General features: G+C 40.6%; 1 protein-coding gene across 5 annotated transcripts in view; it reads right to left on the bottom strand.

Moving 5' to 3' along the window:
* Positions 1–21,342, bottom strand: part of ERBB4 (erb-b2 receptor tyrosine kinase 4) — a 580,318-nt gene that overhangs the window by 111,911 nt on the left and 447,065 nt on the right. For all 5 annotated transcript variants that reach the window (XM_032114089.1, XM_032114092.1, XM_032114088.1 and 2 more), the window contains 3 exons: positions 7,528–7,660; positions 4,783–4,905; positions 3,261–3,359 (listed from right to left, as the gene is read on the bottom strand). In XM_032114089.1, the coding sequence (XP_031969980.1) occupies positions 3,261–3,359; positions 4,783–4,905; positions 7,528–7,660 (355 nt within the window). The remainder of the gene's footprint in view (positions 1–3,260; positions 3,360–4,782; positions 4,906–7,527; positions 7,661–21,342) is intronic.

Here is a 21,342-nt window from a genome sequence, read left to right as displayed (position 1 = left end):
CTCCAGCCCCCTTTTGGGGACAAGGAAGTGTCCAGCCAGAATAGAAACTATGCCCTGCGACTTAAGCGCATAACCATGCTGAGGGGGAAATCCTTTAGACTCTGTAATTATCCCAGACACAATATACACCCATAAATATGTGGGGAAGTAGGGTAAACCTACATTTTACAAAACAGTAACAGCAACCTGTGTGTGGTGAAAATAATTCCAAAGAAGGCCTCCTGTGCAGTCTGGTTCTGCCCTGGTCCAGGTTACTTTGCAGACTCCAGCTTGTATTGCTGTAGCAGATGCAGACCTACTGCAGTGTTAAAAACTAGGGAGGAACGCAGGGAGCAAAGGGAAAGGGCTAGCTGGGAATGGGTGGAGAAAGCCTGAAAAATAGACTGTGCTGTAGCTCCCTCAAGAAAAATCCCAAATAAGGGCTGTGCTTTCGGGTGATGGCCAATTCATCATCCCCTGATGGGAGGTGCTTGGCCAGAGCAGGCAGGGCTGACATCAGGCATTATATCATTATAGTCATTACTGCTCCATTAGCAGGGCTTCAGGCTGCTGAAATGACAGCCCAGGAGCCAAATTGCTGTTCTTTACTCCTTCAGCATAACGTTTAGCAGAATTTCAGGAGCCCATAGAGCACTTTTAGACTCACATTCTGCCAACATCAGAAGTTTTAACCAGATCTATGGGCAGTGCCACTAACATCTATACCAGCTATTTCCGTGGACACTGAAGGGTCCCAAGTACTCCCTTTGCACACTAACTGCTGTTTACCAAAGGCTTTCCATTTCCCAGAGCCTTTCTAAAAGGAATGCTAACTTTTACTTACAAGTACAAGGACATTCCCAATCCAGGTAGAAGTAACTGCTGACAAAATCACACCTGTACTTGACAAGGACAAAAAGCAAAAGCCAAGGGTGTGACTAATATAATGACACCTTCCCACTAACCTCCTCTTTCCATTCACTACCATGTCAGACCCTTATTTAAGAAAGAATTAACCCCACCATGTTCACAGTGACATTTAGCCACCTATCTACCTTTAAAAAATGCTTTTTACCAACAATCATTATTCATAACACTCTTTTTACTGAAGTACAATTGATGCATTTTGCTTTCAGACATACATTTGAATGTTCCTCATAAAATAAGATCAGTAAACAGTATCCAGTTTTACCAGGATAGCTATACTGACTGAAATCTTGGAATGAGAATGAGTAAAACTTTTTTTTACTCTAACTTACACTTCAGTGAAAGATATTTAGGTTATCTCCTCATAATAAAAATTTTGGCCTAAATTTTTTAAACGTCAAAAACTATGTCTTTTTTGGGACAGGGAGGACTAGTCACATTAAAATCATAAATAGTGCTTAGTTCATTCTCTCTAAATTTCAGGAACTAAACAACTAGTTTAGGAGGTAAGGATGACAAGAACCTCTGTATAATTGGATGAGCAATTATTTCACAAGAATGAAATTTAATCATCTTTATCAATGCAGTACAGAAAAGGATTACAGATCATTGCATATACATCAAAAGCAGCACTGACAGAAAACATATTATTTCTCCTTATTGCCACTTGTAGCAACTAATGATGAAATCTAATTCTTTTTTATTCTGATTAAAAACAACCTAGGGGTTATTTTTAACCTCAAGAACTAAAACCAACTTTAACTCTTCTCTCACCTTGCTACCACAGGGTCAGAGACTCATAAGAAACGGTTAATTTAAAGAGAAACCTTTCCTAGTGTAACTGCACAGTCAAAATCTCCAGAGTTCCCAAAAGCCCTTCTTCATTTCTGAGCCAATTATCAGATGGTCTGATGCAAACACTGGGGGAAGTATGGTCCAGTGAACTAAACTGACCCAAGCTGAACTGTGAAACGTCAGACAAGCAACTCTGCCTTTTACAGGCACCTTATGTTTTCTTTGCTTCAAGGTTAGTCAGTACTAGAGGAGGTGATATTACTACTATTTCTCTATCAGATCAGGCGTCAGATCCTGAGCTGGTACAAATTGCTCAGTTCCACTGACTTTCACATAGAGATAACAATACCCTCACCTTTAGGCTGGAATCTGTATCACTGACTGACCACTGACATCCAGTTCACTGGATCCCACCTCTCCTCTTTGGGCAGCTCTGTTATTAGCAAGACTCTTTGTCCATTAAGCAAAAATATCTAATACTTGTTATTGCTTTAGTACAATTAATTCCTTTTAGACAGGGCGAAAACTGCCTTTTTATTTATTATTTGTGCAAAATGATTACTGAACGCAATAGAACCACAGAATGATAGAATCATCAAGGTTGGAAATGATCTAACCAACATAAATGTGCAGTGCTCTGTAAAGAGCACAGGAAATCCCTTCCTCTACACAGCCTTCCTTCAACTGCCTAAGAACTCACACATGAAACAGCTGTCTGGAACAGATAAATCCATAACTGCACATTTCTGTTCATTTCTAGATGGAAGAATAGACTATATAATGGGAGTATCTTCTCCTTGTGGCTTACAGTCTCATTAATGTGAACAAATGAGGCCTATACACTGAACAGATCTGCAAGACTTAAAAGTCCTATGTAATTTTCAAGTTCACAAAGAGGGACTTACAAAATGAATGCAAATTTCTATGACTTGTCAAAAAATTGTCACTGAATAAGATATAGAGATTCATGGTGTCAGTGAGCCTTGATCTTGACACAGAGCTGAAAACTGAGTGCAAAGCCTCTATGATCACAGAACATTCATGGAAATTACCATCTTGACCTCTTATCCATGGTGTTTCAGATTAGTAAAGCAAAAGGGCTTTTAAATCCAGCATATTTTAATTTTCCCCCTCTCCTGTTGCTTTGCCGTTGCTGCCAGCTCCCAGACTCTTGAACACCGAAGTGGGGGAGAGCTGAGCTGAATTTCTGTTCCTGTGAGTTCTGCACCAGTACAGACCTGCATGCATGGTAAGATGCTCCCCTGAAACTCCTCCTCTCTCTTCCATGGCTTTTCTGCCACAGAAAGATAGAATATCTGGCCCATGAGACAGAGGAGTTTTAGTCTGATACTGACAGAAAAACAATTTATAAGAAAACTCCAAGTATCTTGGGGCATATGCAGTGGAAAACCCAGCCCAGCCAGGCGCTGTGTACAAGCCTCCTGCTATTTAAATATAAGGAAAGAAAACTGGCAGGAATTTGTCTTTACAGCCTCTGAGGGCTACAGAAAGACACTGCCCCTGCCAAAACCCAAAGACATTGCTTGTGTCTTACTCACATCCATAAACTCCACGTTGGCTTTCGGACCAGTGGTCTCATTAAGGATCTTAATGGCCACAGGAATCTTGACTGTTTCTCCCTCAGGGACCCAGATCCCCTAGAAAAAGAAAAAAAGGTGACAGAAGACTAATAAGATAATCAGAAAAACTTGATTCAGAGTTACAGTTCTTTTTGACACGTTCTGTCATATTATGCAGATCAGCTAAGAGACTCAGAACTGGGAATACACAAAGTTACAAAATAATAAAAATCCGATAAAACTACTTACATCAAAAGTAAACTCTGATGTAAAATGAAACATTTTCTATCAGTGAACACCCTTGATTTTCTTGTGCACAACAGGGTTTCTAAACAGCAGTGGCACCATGGCCATGATGCACTTTTTCTACTGACTCAGACAAAATTCTGATACCGATTGGGACATAATTAAACAAAAATCTGGATTTTCTGTCTAGATTCTAATGCTCAAATTTGAAGCTATCAGTAAACTCTCAAAACTGATTATCACCAGATCATAACATCATGAAGGAACAGAACACCCTAAGAATAATATATTTAGAGTGAAACATTTTGGGGCTGTTTGTCTAATTATGTAATACCTGAGAATCAAAAACTTAGGTGGCTAAAAAGGAAATTTTAAATTAAAATTTACAAACTGTGTGTGTCTTGGGCTACTTTTCCATCCTTCTTGACTATTGCTGTGTTCTTGTCAACCTCATGGCATCCATCTCCATCACTTTATTATCATCTAAGTATATTCAAACTGGTTATTCATAAATCTATTCCCATACCTTGTAGCTATGGTGACTTGGTCTGTGCTTCCTTCCTTTCCTCCCTTATTTGTGGACAGATTCAGGTGCTCTGACCTACCACCTTGATTTGGCAGGTTTGGGCTGCTCCCAAAGGGTTGGGGAATTGGTTTGACTTGCCCACTAAGCCCTACTTCATGCCTCTGAGATCTGGACATGACCAACAGATCTTAAAAAATAAATACTTCTTTAACAGAAGTACTTTTTCCATTGTGGGTTCCACTCTCACATCCCAGTTGTTAAAGGGTGCCCTGACATAACCCATCTTTTCTATTTCAATGGAAGAAACAAGAAGTGTTACAGTTTAGGTAATGGCATTGTTTTACTAGGTATTGTTGCTATTACAAGACCCACGTGACACTTGTGAAATGAAAGACAAAATTTATCCAGCTTTCCAAAAGTGTCCTGCTCTCATGTAAGAAAGGAAGGGCAAACCTTGGTGCTGCCCTTTGCCAGCAGGACAGTCCAGCCTGTGTAGCCCTCTTGCACTTAAAAATGCCTGGGGCTGACATGTCTTTGCTCACCAAGAAATAACATTTGCATGTCACCATTTGATCCTGAGGATGTGTTCCCTGCACACAATTCCAGTATCCTTTCTCTCCCAGGGCTCAGGAACCCACCCATGGGACAGGCTGCTCTGCTGCAATGCAGAACTTGACTGCTGCAAAGTTAAAAAGAGGGGACTCACAGCTGCATAGGGAAGACTCTCACCTTGTACACAGTTCCAAAGGCTCCAGAGCCAAGGACTTTGACTCGCTTCAGCTCTGTTTCCTTGAGGATGCGGAGCTGTGCTTGGTTGGGCGCCGTGCCGCTCGGAGTCAAGGGTTCCACCAGCTGCGAAGGAAAGCCCAACAGTCTCAAACACTGCTAAACATGAAGACCCATCAGAAGTTTATACTGAGAGCAACCAACCCAAGTAAATACTGAAACAAGACAGTGGTGGGGATCTACTGACCACTGCCCAGCCAATTCTTGGAGGGATTTTTCATCTTCAAAAGCAAACAAGCAACACCACGAAACCAAGAGACCTGATAAAGCAAGTCCTCACTAAAACATGCAATAATTTCCACCAGAAACTGTGTGATGGAATTATGAGCTGGAAATTGAATTGGTGTCAGGGTAACACATCCAAGGACTTTTGATAATGGAGGCAGTATAAATATTTTCTACATGACAGAAATACAGCATTTATTATCAGTGTACCACATCCTATTTTTGCCCATTTTAGTGTCTTTTAAGTTGACCATATTTCTTTTTAATGGCCTGGACTAAATGGCTCATCACATTCTTATGCTGTTTTGAGGAAGGGACAATTTTTCTGAACTTCTGTTTTACCACACAGGAGGACAGCTTTAGGGAGAAAACACCTTAGAGCAGACTACTAATTTATAACAGCCACTAATTTACTGCAATTAAACAATTTGCTCAAGATGTCCCAAGAAACTTTGTAAATGAGCCACAATGGCACATTCAGTTAAAAATGCTCTTAGATCTCATACTATCTCTGCCAGAAAAAAATGCTTCTTTAAAAATAAATTAAAAATACACGTAGAGGACAATACTCAATACAACACATGAAAAACATTCTGTTCCTTTACAGGATGAGAAAAATAATTCAGGGCTCCTCCTACTCTAATTGGTTTGAAACCACTGCAGCATTTCAAAGCTGCCTGTTTACAAGGCTAAATGCACCATGCTCTGCAGTTTGAGAACTACTTCTATGGCTCTTTGAGAACCATGAACTACTTAATTAGTTGACCAGACTAATTAGTTTTGTTCAGGTAAAAATACCAGTATCTGGAAATTAATGGGGTAAGAAAACATAATAAAACCAAACAACAAGTTGGTTTATCCGAGAAATAATCTACAAGCTGCACTTATTTTAGAGGGATTTCTCTTTCCTCCTTCCCACTTTAGACGTCCAGTATTTATACCATGAAAGAAAGGTTTACTGTAAAAGAAAATTAGGCACACTGGCAGCACACTTCTGTATTTTCAGTTTGTGATGGATGAGAAGAGGTTCTGTGCCGCAGTCCACCAACAGAGGAATGGCAGGGAGAGGTGGAGACATGTTGTGGGGGTCTAAAACAAGGCTTGTAGAGTTTTATGGAGAATGATCTACAGAAAGAATAAGTCCTGTTACAGCCTCCAGCTAGAAAGAGAGACTTCAACTAAAGCTAATTGCTTGTGTGTTTATTTCAGGATGCTCCTGATTTAATCTTCAGCTTCTCAGCCAAGACAGCAGCTTCCCCACATGTTCAGTAGGAGGCCCTGGTCCCTCATGACTATTGCCAGCCACAGCTTTTATCTGACCAAATGAAAAATGAAATCTGGACTTCAAAGCCAATGCAATGAGAACCACCTGCTTTAAATAATTTATGCTTAAGTATGGGCTGATACAATGGCAAGATTTATTCATTTAAAGGCACTGAGTATTGTTAAGCTTTCTATACAGCTGAACAGTATTTAACAAGCAACACAAATTCTAGCCAAACATGAAGATACTTGTGCAAACAGACTGGGGATGCATAAATCATTTACTCCCAGGCTCTACAGAGGAGATGAGTGGGAGAAGAACTCTTGGAACAGAAGAGAAAACAGCACTGTTAATAATGCCTTATCAAAGAGTCACTAGCTAACAGCATTTCCAAGCTTTATTATCTTACAAAGGCACACCCTATTTTAAAAACACCATCATTTGCAAAGTGTCTCAAGTATAGGACTGAAGCGATGGCAGTAATCACTGCTGCAGTAGCTGATAGATATACATTTAATGTTATATTTAAATATACTTCCTAGACTGCCCTCTCCTCTAATGACACTTCGAAGAGCAGGATGGAGTGGTCACAGCACTCTGCTACAGCTCTGTTATATGTTTTTGCCAGTAGAACTGGGAACTTCAATTGGTTAAGCTCTGTGAAGCTCGGCTTAATAAAATACATAATTATTATTACTGATCATTACTACAGGCTTTGACAAAATCTGGACTACAAAGGTACTGTAGGCACTGGAAACAACAGTAGGTTACTACCTCTGCATTTAAACATGAAGTTTGTTTCTTCAGAGCTTGCTGAAGGAACTTACTTCAGCCTTAGAAGTCAACCTAAATATGGCCAGAATGAAACCCTGTAATATTTAAGCATGAGAGCTGCTAAAGGTATTGATGACTTGGGATAGAAGTTCAGTGGAGAGCAGGATGGGAGTCCAGAAATCCAGTGGGACACGCCTTCCGGTGTTCATAGGGAATTTTTTCTGGTCTTCAGAAGCCATGAATCTGTACTTATGCAGAAAACCAGCATCTTGAAATAGCTTCATTCTTTCCACTGGTTTAATCTGCACAAGTAAGCAAAAGGATTTCTACAGGCCTCTCTGGTAAGACCCGAACATCTCCAATATAAAAGCAGAACAGCCCTGCATATCTCTCCAAACAGCCTGTGAGAAGCAGCCTGGGCTCACCTCAGTCTCCAGGAACCTTCGCAGTGCTCTCTTCTTCTTGATGCTTTTGCGCCGAACGTACACAGCAAATGTCAGGCCCATGATGACGATGATGAAGAGGCCACCAATAACGCCCGCGGCAATCAGGGGGGTTCTAGCAATCAGAATCAGAGACTTTACTTTCACAGGTAGGGTGAGAGACCAAAGAACTTGGGTACATAAAACACAATCACATGGAAAGCTCATAACTGCCTTATGACCAGAACTCCAGCCCAAATGGGAAGTCAAGGCAAACACATTGACACATGGTAGTCTTTGCTTGTTTCTAATCATCATACCAACTCTACTTTTGTTTACAAAACCCCATGCACACGTGAGGAGTCGTGTGGACAAGGAAACACAACATGCACTTTGATGGCAAATGCAAATCTGCAATGGCAAAATGAGAACACAAATATCTGCAGTTTCCTGCAAGAGCTCTGCCTATGCTGATTTTGGCTCCATCCACATCAACTCATGGGCTCGTGCATTTAGGGGAAAAGAAGCCAACAAAAAATTCCCAAACTACCAACACAATATGCCTTCCCAAGTATGGAGGAAGTGAGAGGGAACTTCACAGGCGAGATTTGGAGATCACCTACACAGGCAATGGAGAAATCAGGCTCCCTCCAAAGAAAAACTCAAAGCAGTACCTTAAATTAGGTATTTTCACACCATACCAACAACTTACCAACATGAACACACTCAGAGCATCTAACATCCTTCCAACAATGGCTGGACAGTTGCTGAAAAGATGGGTAAAAAGACAGCATGACAACTGCAGAGTATAGATGGTGCTGAAACCACTGCCTGGTAAGCCCAGGAAACAGATTAACTGTTGTCAAGATCATGGAAATGTCACTGCTGTGCGCTAAAAGCCTCCCTCAGTTACAGCTGAATGATGATGAAAGGTACGTTATGGCCTATTAATAAAAATGTATCACACAGCTACTGAAAATTTCAAAGAGTCTCCCTACTAAATTGTTTTATCCAACCCTTTATTCTTCTTTTTACAACCTTTCATGAAGCAGTGCCATCTCACCTGGTTTGGTTCCTGAAGGTGTGTCTACATTACCTCTGAGAAAGCCTCACACTTCCACATCCAGTATTTAAAGCACCACTACCAGGGTAAACACATTAACACAAAGGCCTATTGCAGTTCACAGACTTTATGATGGAAACTCTAAGCTTGCAAATAAAGGAAGGGGAATGCTGTCTGGCTGAGAAATGGGTTATGGTGTTTGGGGAACATGAGTCCAGTACCACCTACTGCTCCTCCAGGGAGTCTGGCCCTAAAACACATTGCCTTTTCTAACCCCAGTGGTTACTCTGTGCTTTTGAGTGCAGAGCTTAAAGAGTCTGGCATATCCACCCCAAACAATGCTCCTCTTTGTTTACATGTCTTCCCACATTGCTGATGCAAGAAACTCTTTAATAGGCAATTATGAAAAACACTGGCCACCAAAAGCCTTCTATGGAGCTTGTACTGACTAATGCTCTTGAGCAGAGGAATTTTTAAAATTCATTTTTATGCTGTATGAACAGTCATATAATTTTTAACAAACACCACCAAACCACAGACTGACTAAACAGGCAGGAGAACTCCCAGCTTTAAAGTGCATATTAATAACTAGCATAACAGTTGTCAAAGTAAGTAATTGGAGTTTTATAGTACTGTGTACTCTAAAAGTAGTTCAAATAATATTTACATGATAGACCATAATAAAAAAATGGTTCTAAAGGGGACATAAGTAATGAAGAAAAGAAAATGAAGTTTGCAGCCCTTCTATTGTTATAGAGTACAAGGGGGGTTCAAAATGGATCTTTATGATTCATCATGTGAACTCTCACTGACTTTAAAAGTGTCCTAATTTTTAGTAGGGAATTGAAAAAAAGGAAATAATTTTCAATGGCTTCACCAAACAAGCATTTTACTTGTTAATGTGAAATATGCTATATTATACCTGAATTTTCAGACGGTACCACCTAAAGATACTATCAAGCAAGCTTAAAAAGGAAGCATGAAAGGGATAGTACAATGTGCAATAAAATAACATATTTAAATGCTAAACAAATCAGTGAAATACAGAAAAAGCTGTATTTTCCACTCAAATAGTGATCAGTTGCCTTGACTCCCAAATCCACTACCCTTGCATCAAATCCTGTCAGTACCAAACATCCCAGCCTTGGATGTGGTCACATACCCAGCAGCTTCTCCTCTCTCTGCTGCAGAACTAAGCCCCAAAGTCAACAACCCTGTGGTTTATTTGCTCCAGGACCAGATGCCAAGTCTCTGCAGCCACAGCTCCCTGTTATCACTTCACCACTGCTTTCAACCACACATGGATTATTTCCTAAGCCCAGTTTTCAGGGTGCCACCCCATCACTGGGGTTATTTTCACTTGTGTTTGTTGGGTTGACTTTGCTTTTTCTCTCTGTTCTGCTAATATCATCAGGTCTCCTGCCACAGTTCTCTGCTTATTTTCATGCTTGCAGAGCCTTACCTTTAATACCCTTATGAATTCCATTAAGCTGTTTACCTTTCTGCTGGGCCATTGCTGGGGTTGTTCAACACGGATCCCTGCAAGGCGGCACTGACCAAAGCAGCTGCAACAAAACCTTCTACCATTTTGGTTTTTTTTAATTCAATCCTTTTTTGCATATGCACCTAACAAACTGTTTGGCTTCACAGGCAGCTGGACACACAAATCTCATTTTCTCTAGTGGCATTAAGGACTTAATCCACTTATTTATGTTACATTACTTGTCCCACAGCCACCTCCATGACTGCAATTCCTGACGTTTGCCCCCCTCAGACTTCTGCTCACTTAAAACTAATTCCATGAGCAATTCGGACGAAAAGACAAAAAATGCACTATCAAAAGCCCCTGTCATGTTAAAGTAATTTTTAAAAGCATGGAGGACTAAAAAGGCTCAGAAAAACTAAAGTCAAGCAAGGAGAGGTAGTTCCATGTCAGTCCTGCCCATCCAGCATAATTAATGGACAGGCAAAGTCAATCCTAGCTCACATTTCTTACAGCTCCACCACTAACCCAAACCCACCAACAGGAAACTCCTGATACAGCCACTGCTTTCCTTTACACACTGGAAATCTACCCCAGAGGATGGAAACAATCTCTGCAACGTGTTTCTGGGTATTCATGCTCATCAAAACAGGCTTAGCAGTCCAAGAAACATGGCCCTGAATCATAATTCAACCCCATATAATTAATTTGCTATCCCACACCCCTCCCTCAGCTGAGGACAGAATACCCAATTAGTAAGTGGAAAAGGCATCAGCTGGGGTGGCTGTGGGAGGAAAAAAAAAATCACTGCATGAAAATCCTGCCTCTTAAACTAGAAACTGTGTATCTGTGGCTAAAAGTTGAAAGAAAGATTCCAGTATTCCCTTAGGAGACATGAATAATATATACGTATTTCTTTTTAAATGTGTACTGTGTTTTCATATTTAGAAACATGTAACACCCACTCCCACACACCAAACCTGACACTGAGCTCAAAGTTAGCATTCCAAGACAGGCAAGGATGCTCAGCAGCAGGGCTTATACCATTCCATCCACTCCAAAACATCAGGACATCTGCAATTCCCACAGTTCCCTAAGACCAGGTATTAAAGCCTAATTACTGATTTAGATGAGCACATGGTTGGTCTCACACTCTTGACTGAAGAGTGCAGCAGAAAGGAGAGAGGAAATTGAGTTGTGACCCATGGAGTAAAGCTGACAAACACCACCTGTTTCTCCATCCTTGGCATTGACCCACCCGGTACGAGATGTAAAGAAACTGAGCTTTGAAGCCAAGCTGTTGGAAGGCTGCAAGTTCCTGTATCAACCTTCCCCTTCTTGGAGTTTTTATCTATATATCCAAACAGGATTCATTACAACCTTGAGTGTTTGCTAAGCAGTTCCTTCTTGTAAATCCTTGTTATTGAGGTATTATTTTTTCCTGATGGACGCTTCCCACATTCTGCATTCCTCATCCCTTTCATTAGTGGGGGTTCAGCCAATTTTGAAGCTTCCCTTTCAGAGATCTGACAGATTCTGCTAATCCTGGAACGGTAATGTTAGTATTTAAAACATACAAGATAAACAATCAGGCTGGAAAGCAAATTTGTGGATGTTTCAACAGCCTCTCTCTGCTGTGCAAAGTTGGACAGCCACAACTTCCAGAGTGCCCGGTGTTCACGAAACGCTGCTCCCCCTGGAGTGGCAAGGATTCATCTGATGTTACCAAGACTGCTCTGCTTGATACTCTTTTTCAAGAACAAGGCACCCTTCCCCCTCTCTCCTCCTAATCCGAGGGTGTTTGAATACTGATAAATGGCCCTATTTATGTGCAGATTAGGAGTTTTTATCATGAGTAAACACAAATTTTAATTCACAGCTGATCTCACAGTTACACAATTACTACCAATTCCACATTTAATCCAGAGATGGGCAAACTGTCAACTACCCACAACTTTTCAATATGCAAAATGACCTCAGGATTGCAGTCTGTGTCTGGGTCCACTCAGCAGTTAAACATCACAAAAGAGCAGACACAGCTTTCACTTTGGCCAAGGCTCATGTGAACAAACAGGTACCTGTTGACAAAACTGCTTCTTCCTTACCCACACCGGGTCCTTTATCAATGCCTGTAAAGGTATGTTCTACTCACACCTCTTTTTTAAGAATGTAGGAGTCCCCATTTCACTCAGCAAAGTAAATGAGGATAAAGAAATAGTAATACTAAGTACAGCTTTGAAAATTATTACAGCTTAACATTCTACACATTAATATGTATTGACTAAAAATCTATGGCGTTTTTATTACCACACACAGTACACAATGGATTTCTTTAAAACTGGTTTTAAGTCTGAATGGCATAATTTAGAACTACCACTCTGTTATGTTTTCACTATAAATTACGAAGAACTCTCAATTTTAGCTCCCTGTTAATACATCTGACTAGGAATAACTACTGAAATCTCTGGGATTACAGCACCAATATCAAGTCTTTTTATGGGCTTCTCCTCCTCTAAAACCGAAAAGTTCCAATAAAATCTCTTGCACCCCTATTGTTTTCTGCCTCAACTTAAAGAAGGAATGCTATTGTTAAGAGCTCACACAGTGACTCTGCTTTGAGGCTTGTGCTTTAAACAAACAGATTAGCATTCTTTGTAAAATATGCCAAGTCAGGCCCCATATAATGTAGATTGATTTATCTGTGACACAAAGCCAGTTAAACCCACTAGACTCAGGTGAAGCCAGTTCAGCAAGAGCAATCTCCTTTATAAACTTGTCATATTTCCCATTTTCTTTGGAAACAGTAATATTTTGCTTTAAATAAAGGAAACTAGAGCTGTAATGACCATGGATGCTGATGGACTGCTCTGAAACCAAAACTACCAGCATTAGCTCAAGGAGTTTCTCTCTGCATAAAGAATTCCTATTAGAAGCAATCAACTCAGCCTGCTCCTCTGCAACCAGTGGCAGTCAGCTGGCTCATCATGCCTGTGCACACGAAATTATTTATCAAGAAAACACACTTTTCTCCAGTAGAAACATGGCCTACTTTGGTGGCACTGTTTGCTGTTCATTCACTGTCAGATCCAGGAGCACCACAGAGCAGCACAACCCATGGCAGGGCCTATTACATCGCTTGAGAAACATATGGCAGAGCCCACATCAAATCTGTAGGTACCAAAACATCCAGTGAGAGCTGGGTCACATAGAGAATACACACTGTAGCTCAAAACTGGAACATTTTGCTCTGCCATAGGTTTTTATAAACACAAAGAACAGAGAACATGAAGGAATGTTCATGAGTATTTTAAATAACTGTCAGGATAAAAACTGTTTGAATATTGTGCTCTTCCTTCTGTTATTTTTTTTTAAACACTTTCTGAATTTCACAGGTGGAAAGTGCCTGTAATTCACTCAAGTTCCAGTTAAGTGTTTGCTGGAATTAAGCTATTCAACATAGGAAATAATCAAACCCACACATGACTGCACCTGTAGACTGCACAGGTGGATTGTCTACCTCTAAGGAGCTGCAAGAAGGTTTCTCTACTTTCTTCTCTGTTCCTCCCTTACAGAGGAGTAAAAACTTCTGCAGTTAAGGGTGGATTTGATTTACAACCCTGGAAGAAATCTGGCATAATTGACAGAGATTTATAGACCTTAAGCACAGAGAATCACAAACCTGTGTTTCTATAGTTATAAGTAAAAATAAGTAAATGGGTGTTATGGTGGAGGGTTTTAAGTATAATAATGTGACTTTGTAAGTTAAGTTAAGAATTTAGATGCTGTAAAAGTGGTCTCTGTGTGTGGACGTGACTTAACAAATCACTGGGTAAGACACAGCCACACTGCAGTGGGAATACCACAGGTGATAGGTCATAAAGTCAAAACAAAGTTTCGTTTTAAGTGCCTGTTGGATTAGAAAGTTGTAAATTGCTATGTAACCCTTAGTCTTGCGACTATTCACCATTATTATGATTTCCTGCAAATCTCATGCCTCGAGACCAATGCCTTATTTGTTATTTTAAGCAATAAATCCTGAGTAATTGCATAGTCCCATCTCTCCTACTTGAATAATCCGACGGGAGATCCGAAGAATTGGGATCCAACACTACCTCATGTCCTTCATTTTTACTTTATTTCCCAAATCATCATCTCTCTTCAGAAAATGCATTGATCTCTCTTTTTATACCTGCCTGCTTTTTTTGAATGCCAGTCTTTCCTGAAAGTAATCATTCAGAAGATTTAAGGACCACAGAGCAGATATTTTGTTTAAGTGGTTAAGAACACTGGACTCCCCCCTGTTCCAGCTTTAAGTCATTTGGGACAGCAAGCATTTGCTTTCTCAAGCTCCAGGACTGTTTTACAGTCCTTCAAGGACTGTGTTTGGGGACCAAGTCTGACATTCTGAACCAGATTCCCTCCTCTGAAGTCTTTATGGCTTTATGTTTCTCCTTTATGAAAACAAATTCTGTACATTGAAGAGAGCCCCAACCTCTGCCCAAGCACCTCTCCAAGGGGAACAAGCCCCTGCACCTAAGGAAACAGTCAGACTAAGATTCAGCACTGGAAACTGGCAGAAGAGAAAAACCAAACATCAAAACTGAAAGAGGGGAAATTTAGATTATATATATGGAAGAAATTGTTCCCTGTGAGGGTGGTGAGGCCCTGGCATAGGCTGCCCAGAGAAGCTGTGGCTGCCCCATCTGTGAAAGTGTCCAAGACCAAGCTGGACAGGGCTTGGAGCAACTGGGATAGTGGAAGGTGTCCCTGCCCATGGCAGGGGGTGGAATGAGGTGATCTTTAAGGTCCCTTCCAACCCAAACCATAGTATGATAACAAAATGGGACATTTTAAACTGATAAGAACAGAACCATCACACTGTGTTCCCAATCTTCAAGTTCCTTGTCATATCCAATAATTTGTTCTGTAGTAAGAGCTTACATGGGTTTCAGCTGAGATTTTTTAACAAGTGGTGGCATTAAAGCATATTTTGGACCTATGTTTGAGATGAGAGTGCATGGAGGACTTGTAGCAGGATGTGTTTGGAAATACGCATCCATCTATCATTCATGTATTACATACATTCATGCACACCTACTGTTAAAAATCTTTCCTTCAAAACCTAAATCAAAATAGTCACACTTCACTCTGCACTGGCACAGATGTTTATATAACATTACACATATAGCATTTGAGACATTTATTACAACACTAGTAATGGCCACGATGCTGTTAACTTCAACACAGATTTTAGCTACTCATCACTTGAGTTCTAAATATGTAGAATTTATCTTTGTGGAGCATAGCAGTGAATAAATGCAGCCAGTGCTCATAAATATAGAGGAAAATCGAAGGCAGATAAAGAGCAGGGTATAAGGAATTTCTTTGAGTATGCCTGATGCTGCTTTTGGATTTATCACTATTATTTTACTGGAATAGCATACTGTCTAAACATCCTACACAAATTATATCAATTGTTAGAAAATCTCATTTTCTTATTGGGGAATAAGCTCCCATAAAACTGATACCCTGTTCCTGACACAGGTTTGTACAGGGTCACCCTTATACAATACTATGCCCAAAAGTTCTTCTATGTTAATAACTTATCAGTCATCTCCCAGTCATTTTATGTTACCAAATGAAGCAGAGAGAAACTCTGGAGTATCTTGCAACTCCTCTTAATTCTAGTCACCATCCCACTGCCAGAATTTCCCCAAAGGCCATTCTGAGAAGAAAAGCTCAGCACAGAAGCTCCAAACTCACCCACTGTCACTGCTCTCTTCTGTATCCACATCCAGCCAAAGGAATCTCTTCCACCCCAGTGGCTGTAAAGGAGCAAGGGAAACCAGCCTTTGTGAGCATCATCCTGCTCTCAGCTCTGCTGACGATGGGGTTGCGTTCGTGTACACAGCAACCTCCCACCATCTCCACCGTCACAGATGTGACTGGATTAGAAAAGCAGCTCGTGGCCATGGTGAGGGTACTGCTCAGAGCAACCCAGACTCTCCAACTGCTCTCTTACTAGGATTATTTTGTAGTACAGTACAGCCTACACCAAGGAAAATGACAATTTAGTAAAACAGCTCCTCCTTCTCCCAAATTTCTGTATGATAGAACATTCCAAGATCTACTGCCTTATCTAGACAGCTTCTAAATGTCAAAGAAACTCATCTTCTAACAGCTGCTGAAATCCCAGAACAGAACAGGCCAAGCATCTGAGGAAACAGTGATCCAATTTAAAAATCTCTTTTTCCCCTTTCAGTCACAACCCCCTTCCTTTCCCCATCCCAGCAAATCCCAAAACCTAAGTACCAGTACTCTGGCAGGTAGTGGACCCTGCTGACACTTTGTGCCTTTTAGGTCTCACAGTGTCTGAAGCTCATTAGGGGCCAAGAAAATAAAAAAACAAGGGGAGAGAAGGCTTCAATACCTTTTTTCCCTGCCTCTGTCATGAGGGAGAAAGGGATTGCTTCTCATTCCACTTTGAAGTGTTTAAGTCATCAGCAGCACAAAAAGGCTGAGGAAACCTTGAGAGAGTATATACAAACATACTGACACAGCTATAGGTTTTGGCTTGCTTTCTTAGTGATGCCCTTCTTCTCATTGGAAGTTTCCTGGAAACTGCTCCCCTATTTTAAAAATCCATTGATTAGAAGTTGACTCAAATGTCCTGAAGTTTGGAATTTGCAGCCCTGATCCACCAGTTGATCCAGGAACTAAAAGTAGAGAGAATTCACCCAGAGCTGAAGTGAGACAGCAGTGAACTTAGCCTGCATCCAGGTTATTCACATGCAGAGGACATCACTGCCACAAGGGAGGGAACATCGTATCTATGGGAGATGGGACAGTTTTAAAGCAAGGATATTATCTCTTCAATCTGTTCTTTGTCTATTATCCTTACTGTGATTGAGACTACGCATATTAACAACTAGTTGTCTATTTTAATGCAGGAATACTTCTTACCTTTTCTTTTTTTCCCTTCATCAGTCCATTAGGGGCAGTGAAAGATGTGATTTACTCCTGAAATTCGCACATTTTTTTTTAAGGAAGGCTATTCACTCAAGCAAAGCCCATGGTTACAGACACCACCGTCATGAACTGAAAATATCCCCATGGCTGATTCAAGCCTGCTGAGAAATTAGAGGAGATGGGTTTGGCCACTGTCGTGCTGCTGAACTGTCCTTCTGGAATTAGACCTCTTCCCTCCAGTGTACCATGTCAATGCAGTTTCTTTGCTTCTGACCAGCCTACAGGATATGCATACTCTGGCCCATGTTCCCAGCATTATTTTCGGATTAATTTGCAGATAAACATACTGTACACCAAAAGCAGGGATTGCAGTGTCTTGTCTCCTCTTCAGCATGACCTACACTGACATCAGGCCTACAGATTCTAACCTTGCAGGATTATTTGGAGCAAAAGAAATTATAACAAAAAACCCTACATCCTCTATCCTTTTGCTTCCTTCTACTTTTCCGCTGTCACCACTTCTTTTCACTCATGTTACGGTGCTTTACTGCTTCTGTGCCTTTGTCCTGGGTTGCAGTGTATTCTATTACCATCCTCAGGAGCTGTTGAAACCAGGTGGGGCAGTGTTTCCTTGCCTCCTCCCCCCAGACTATCTTTCTGTTAATGGCCCATCATTGTCCTGCCGCCTGACTCAGAGATAACTCCCTCCGGACTATCTTCTGTTAATGAGCCTAATCAACACTTGGCCTTGTGACTCATTACCCCCTTGTGAGATGCTCCACCCAGAGGGAGGAACCAAGCATCCCATCGTGGATATAATCTGAGATTCCGAACACCACAGACAACCTTTCCACTGGATTTCCAGAGGACAGGAGCTACACAGCCACCACTGGACCTAAGGAAGAGCAGACCTTTCTACAGGATCACCGCTTCAGGAGGACTGCAGCCACCATTCTACCAGACTGCTACCACCACCCTGCCTAACAGGGACTCACGTTATATCCTAACTCTGTCAGTTTAACCCAGTGTTATCTGCTTTTATATATTTTTTTCTCTTTTTATTTCCCTATTAAGTTATTTTGACTTGGTGTCTCCCACTAGTTTGTTTACAAACTAGTACAGCCTTCTAAGACATATCTTTACTACCTAATTTCAGTGACATATCTAAACATCATTGCATTTACAACAAGTAGAGAATTATGAGTTAAAATGGAATAGTGAGTACAATAAGAACATGTAACAAAAATCCAAGTGAGCATTTTAAGAGGTGTCCAGCACTGGTATACTGCTTTGAAATCCTGTGTTTCCAAAGGACACACTATGTCACAGGCAGAGTACTGGGAGTCCAAGACAAATTGTTTGAGGGAAAAGTTCACACTCTTCATTAAAAAGGCTGATTGCATTTCAGAGAGTTTTCCTTTAGGCATTACTAGAAAAACTTTGTATCATTGACAAATCAGGGATTACATCATGACTAGACCATGTTTAACCAAAGCTTGGCCCTTGTCCTTGTAGTTGTTCTCAGATTTCAGCATAAATGCCACAACTCTTTAGTATGAGAGACTACCAGCTCTGCTGAGAAATGTACCACAACAGGCAGATAGAGTTACCTCCTCACAACCCTCTGCCAAAGAAAAGCTCAATCAGAACTAGCCAGCACTTGTTCTTCACATTATCCCATAATCTTTCCTTGCCTGTTTTATCGTTTGCTCAATCTCAGATAACTACAGAAATTATTTTCGACATTATCTTCTATTGATGAAACAGCCAATATGTCTGCAAAAGATCTTGTTCACCAGCAAGTGAAGATGGCGTCATTAAAAATTTACATCAGATTGAAAAAGAGGCATGAAGCTTTTTGACAAAAGTACAGATAAGATCTGAATGAGTTTCTCAGCTCTCCTAGCAAAGGACAGTCTGAAAATTCAGAGTTTCACCTGACCTAACTGCTAATGAGCAAGCATATGTGAACAGAACAGAAATCTTGTGTAAAGTCATGTGGAACTCTCACTCTGTGCCTCATCCACAGCTGACAGGAGCCAAAGCCCAGGATTTGCTTGTCTGTGTCCAACTCAGTACTCAGAACCAAAGTTCAAAGGACATTCTAGTTTAGACCATGAGCCAAGAGCTGATCACAGCTGGAAATGATTGCCACAGACACTGAAGTGTCCTGTCACATGGCAGGAGGAGCCACACCACCCTCTGCCTCCAGGCTCAGCACAAACTGGTCTTGCTTGCAAAAAAAATTCCCAGTCTTGATTTTACAAGTCTAATGCTGGAGAAGAGAACATTACCAAAGAAAATCATTCCAGGGATTAATAACCTTCATTAGAAATGCACTGGCATTTTGCTGCTTTGAATGTCCCTCAGATTTCACCCATTTCATACCTCAAAGACACCCAACTCTCATTTTCAGTCTGCTAGACTTAGTGCCATCCTTAACCAAACTTTGTCTCCTTACCTGCGTACTTCTACAGGAGAATCTGGCTCTACACCTTCACTTTCAGCCAAAATAAGCTTTACCTGTTTGAGTTCCTAAACTTCACTCCAAGACACAAGGTATTATTCCCAATGGCTCTTCTCTAAAGCCTCTCTAACACACCTTCCTGGGAAAATAGTCAGCCTTTCCAGAGGCACAGGGTCTTCATTCTTGTTCAATTCTATCCACTACCACTGTAACAGGGAAGAAAAGAGGCAAAATACCTCTACTTTACAGAAAGGAGATGCAGAGGAAGCTGAACTAACAAAGAGGGCATGGCATGGGAAATGAGTTTTGTATTAGTCCCCCTTTCCCACTAGAAATTGAATTTAGTTATTTGAAACTACTACCCAAAGGTACAGATAATTTATATGACATTTTCCCACCCCGTTACTTTACAGCATGGAAAAAAATTATAGTAAGATTAAGTAATTTGGTCTGATGGCTTGATTTCCTAATGCTCTCTTCCTGCATGGTTGCTGGTATTTGTGGTAATGCTTCCACCTTTGGTAAATGCTGAGGTACAACTTCCCACACATAGCACCAGAGTCAGGAGTTTGTTAATTCCTTGAAACTTACTGCTTTGTTTAGTTCGTTTAACTCATTTACCATTGTGTTTGCTACATACTAGTGAAGTATCAAATTGAACAGTGGTATTTCCATTCCTGCAAAAACAAATGAAAAGGACTGACAGACAACTATACTATCATCATTAACAAGTAATCTGCTAGTTTTGACCCAATGCTGGAAAAGCTGTCGCAACTTAACTGAAGTAGAGCATACATTTTGGTGTGTAAAACAAACAAAAAAGGTAATGTCAATTACAGATTTAAAATGCAAATTATCGTCTGAATCACATGTTCAACACTCCATCATTCCAGAAAAGTGGTGTTAAACATGCAATAAAAAGCAAAGGGGGGGGGGGATGTGCTGCTCTAAACAACCCCAGCCAAGAGCTTCCCATTTCACGCAGGAATTGCAGCTCCTTCACACCTGAATAAGGTCACAAGGAGTAAGCCAGACTGCAGAGAATTAAGTCTGGGCTGGACTCTCAACTCAAATACATTTGACATGTAAATTTTTCTAAGAAAGAGTGACAAAGCCTACATTGCACAGGTAGATTGGAAGTAAGACCACAAGCTTTAGTTCTGATTTATTATATATTAAATATTAATGAATTATTAAGAAACCATTCACTGAGGTTTAAACAACCCTATATCTTCCATATTTCTAAAGCTCTACAAATGTATATTTAATAATAGATAATTAATTTATAACAACATTAAATCTAAATTAAATCCTTATTTCCAGCCATGAGAGAAACCCATTGGAGAGTGGTGAGATATACACTGTTGCTTTATAATAAGGTCACTTCTCCACAGCACAATTTTATTTCTGCATTGTATATTATTTGTGTAGCCAAATCAATACAGACACACAACGCAAGGGTGATGAGAAACAAATGCAGTGACCTCTGCAATGGCTGTGTGTGTTGTTTTCCATTCCAACAAACCATTTATTAATTTGCACTTCCTATTGCTTCTTTTCTTCTGGCAGTGACCTATCACATTTGGCCTTATTACTCATAATTTTTCCCTGCTCATAGTTTCAGTAAAGACAATTTAGTCAGTTTTCCAAACAAAGAATTTTCCTATCAAAAATGAGCACAGCTGCTGAGAAACTTGGTCAATGAGTATCAACAGATCCTGTAAGAGTTTTTTGCTCACATTCCGCTCCTCATATAAAAAACTTCTAGAAACAGCAGATTTCTGACCTTACTCTGTCCTACGTTCTCTCAACAGGATACTTACACTACTGGAGCCA

The sequence above is a fragment of the Corvus moneduloides genome, chromosome 7 (assembly GCF_009650955.1).
Source record: "Corvus moneduloides isolate bCorMon1 chromosome 7, bCorMon1.pri, whole genome shotgun sequence".
Taxonomy (NCBI): Eukaryota; Metazoa; Chordata; class Aves; order Passeriformes; family Corvidae; genus Corvus; species Corvus moneduloides.
This window is presented reverse-complemented; position numbering and strand designations above follow the sequence as displayed.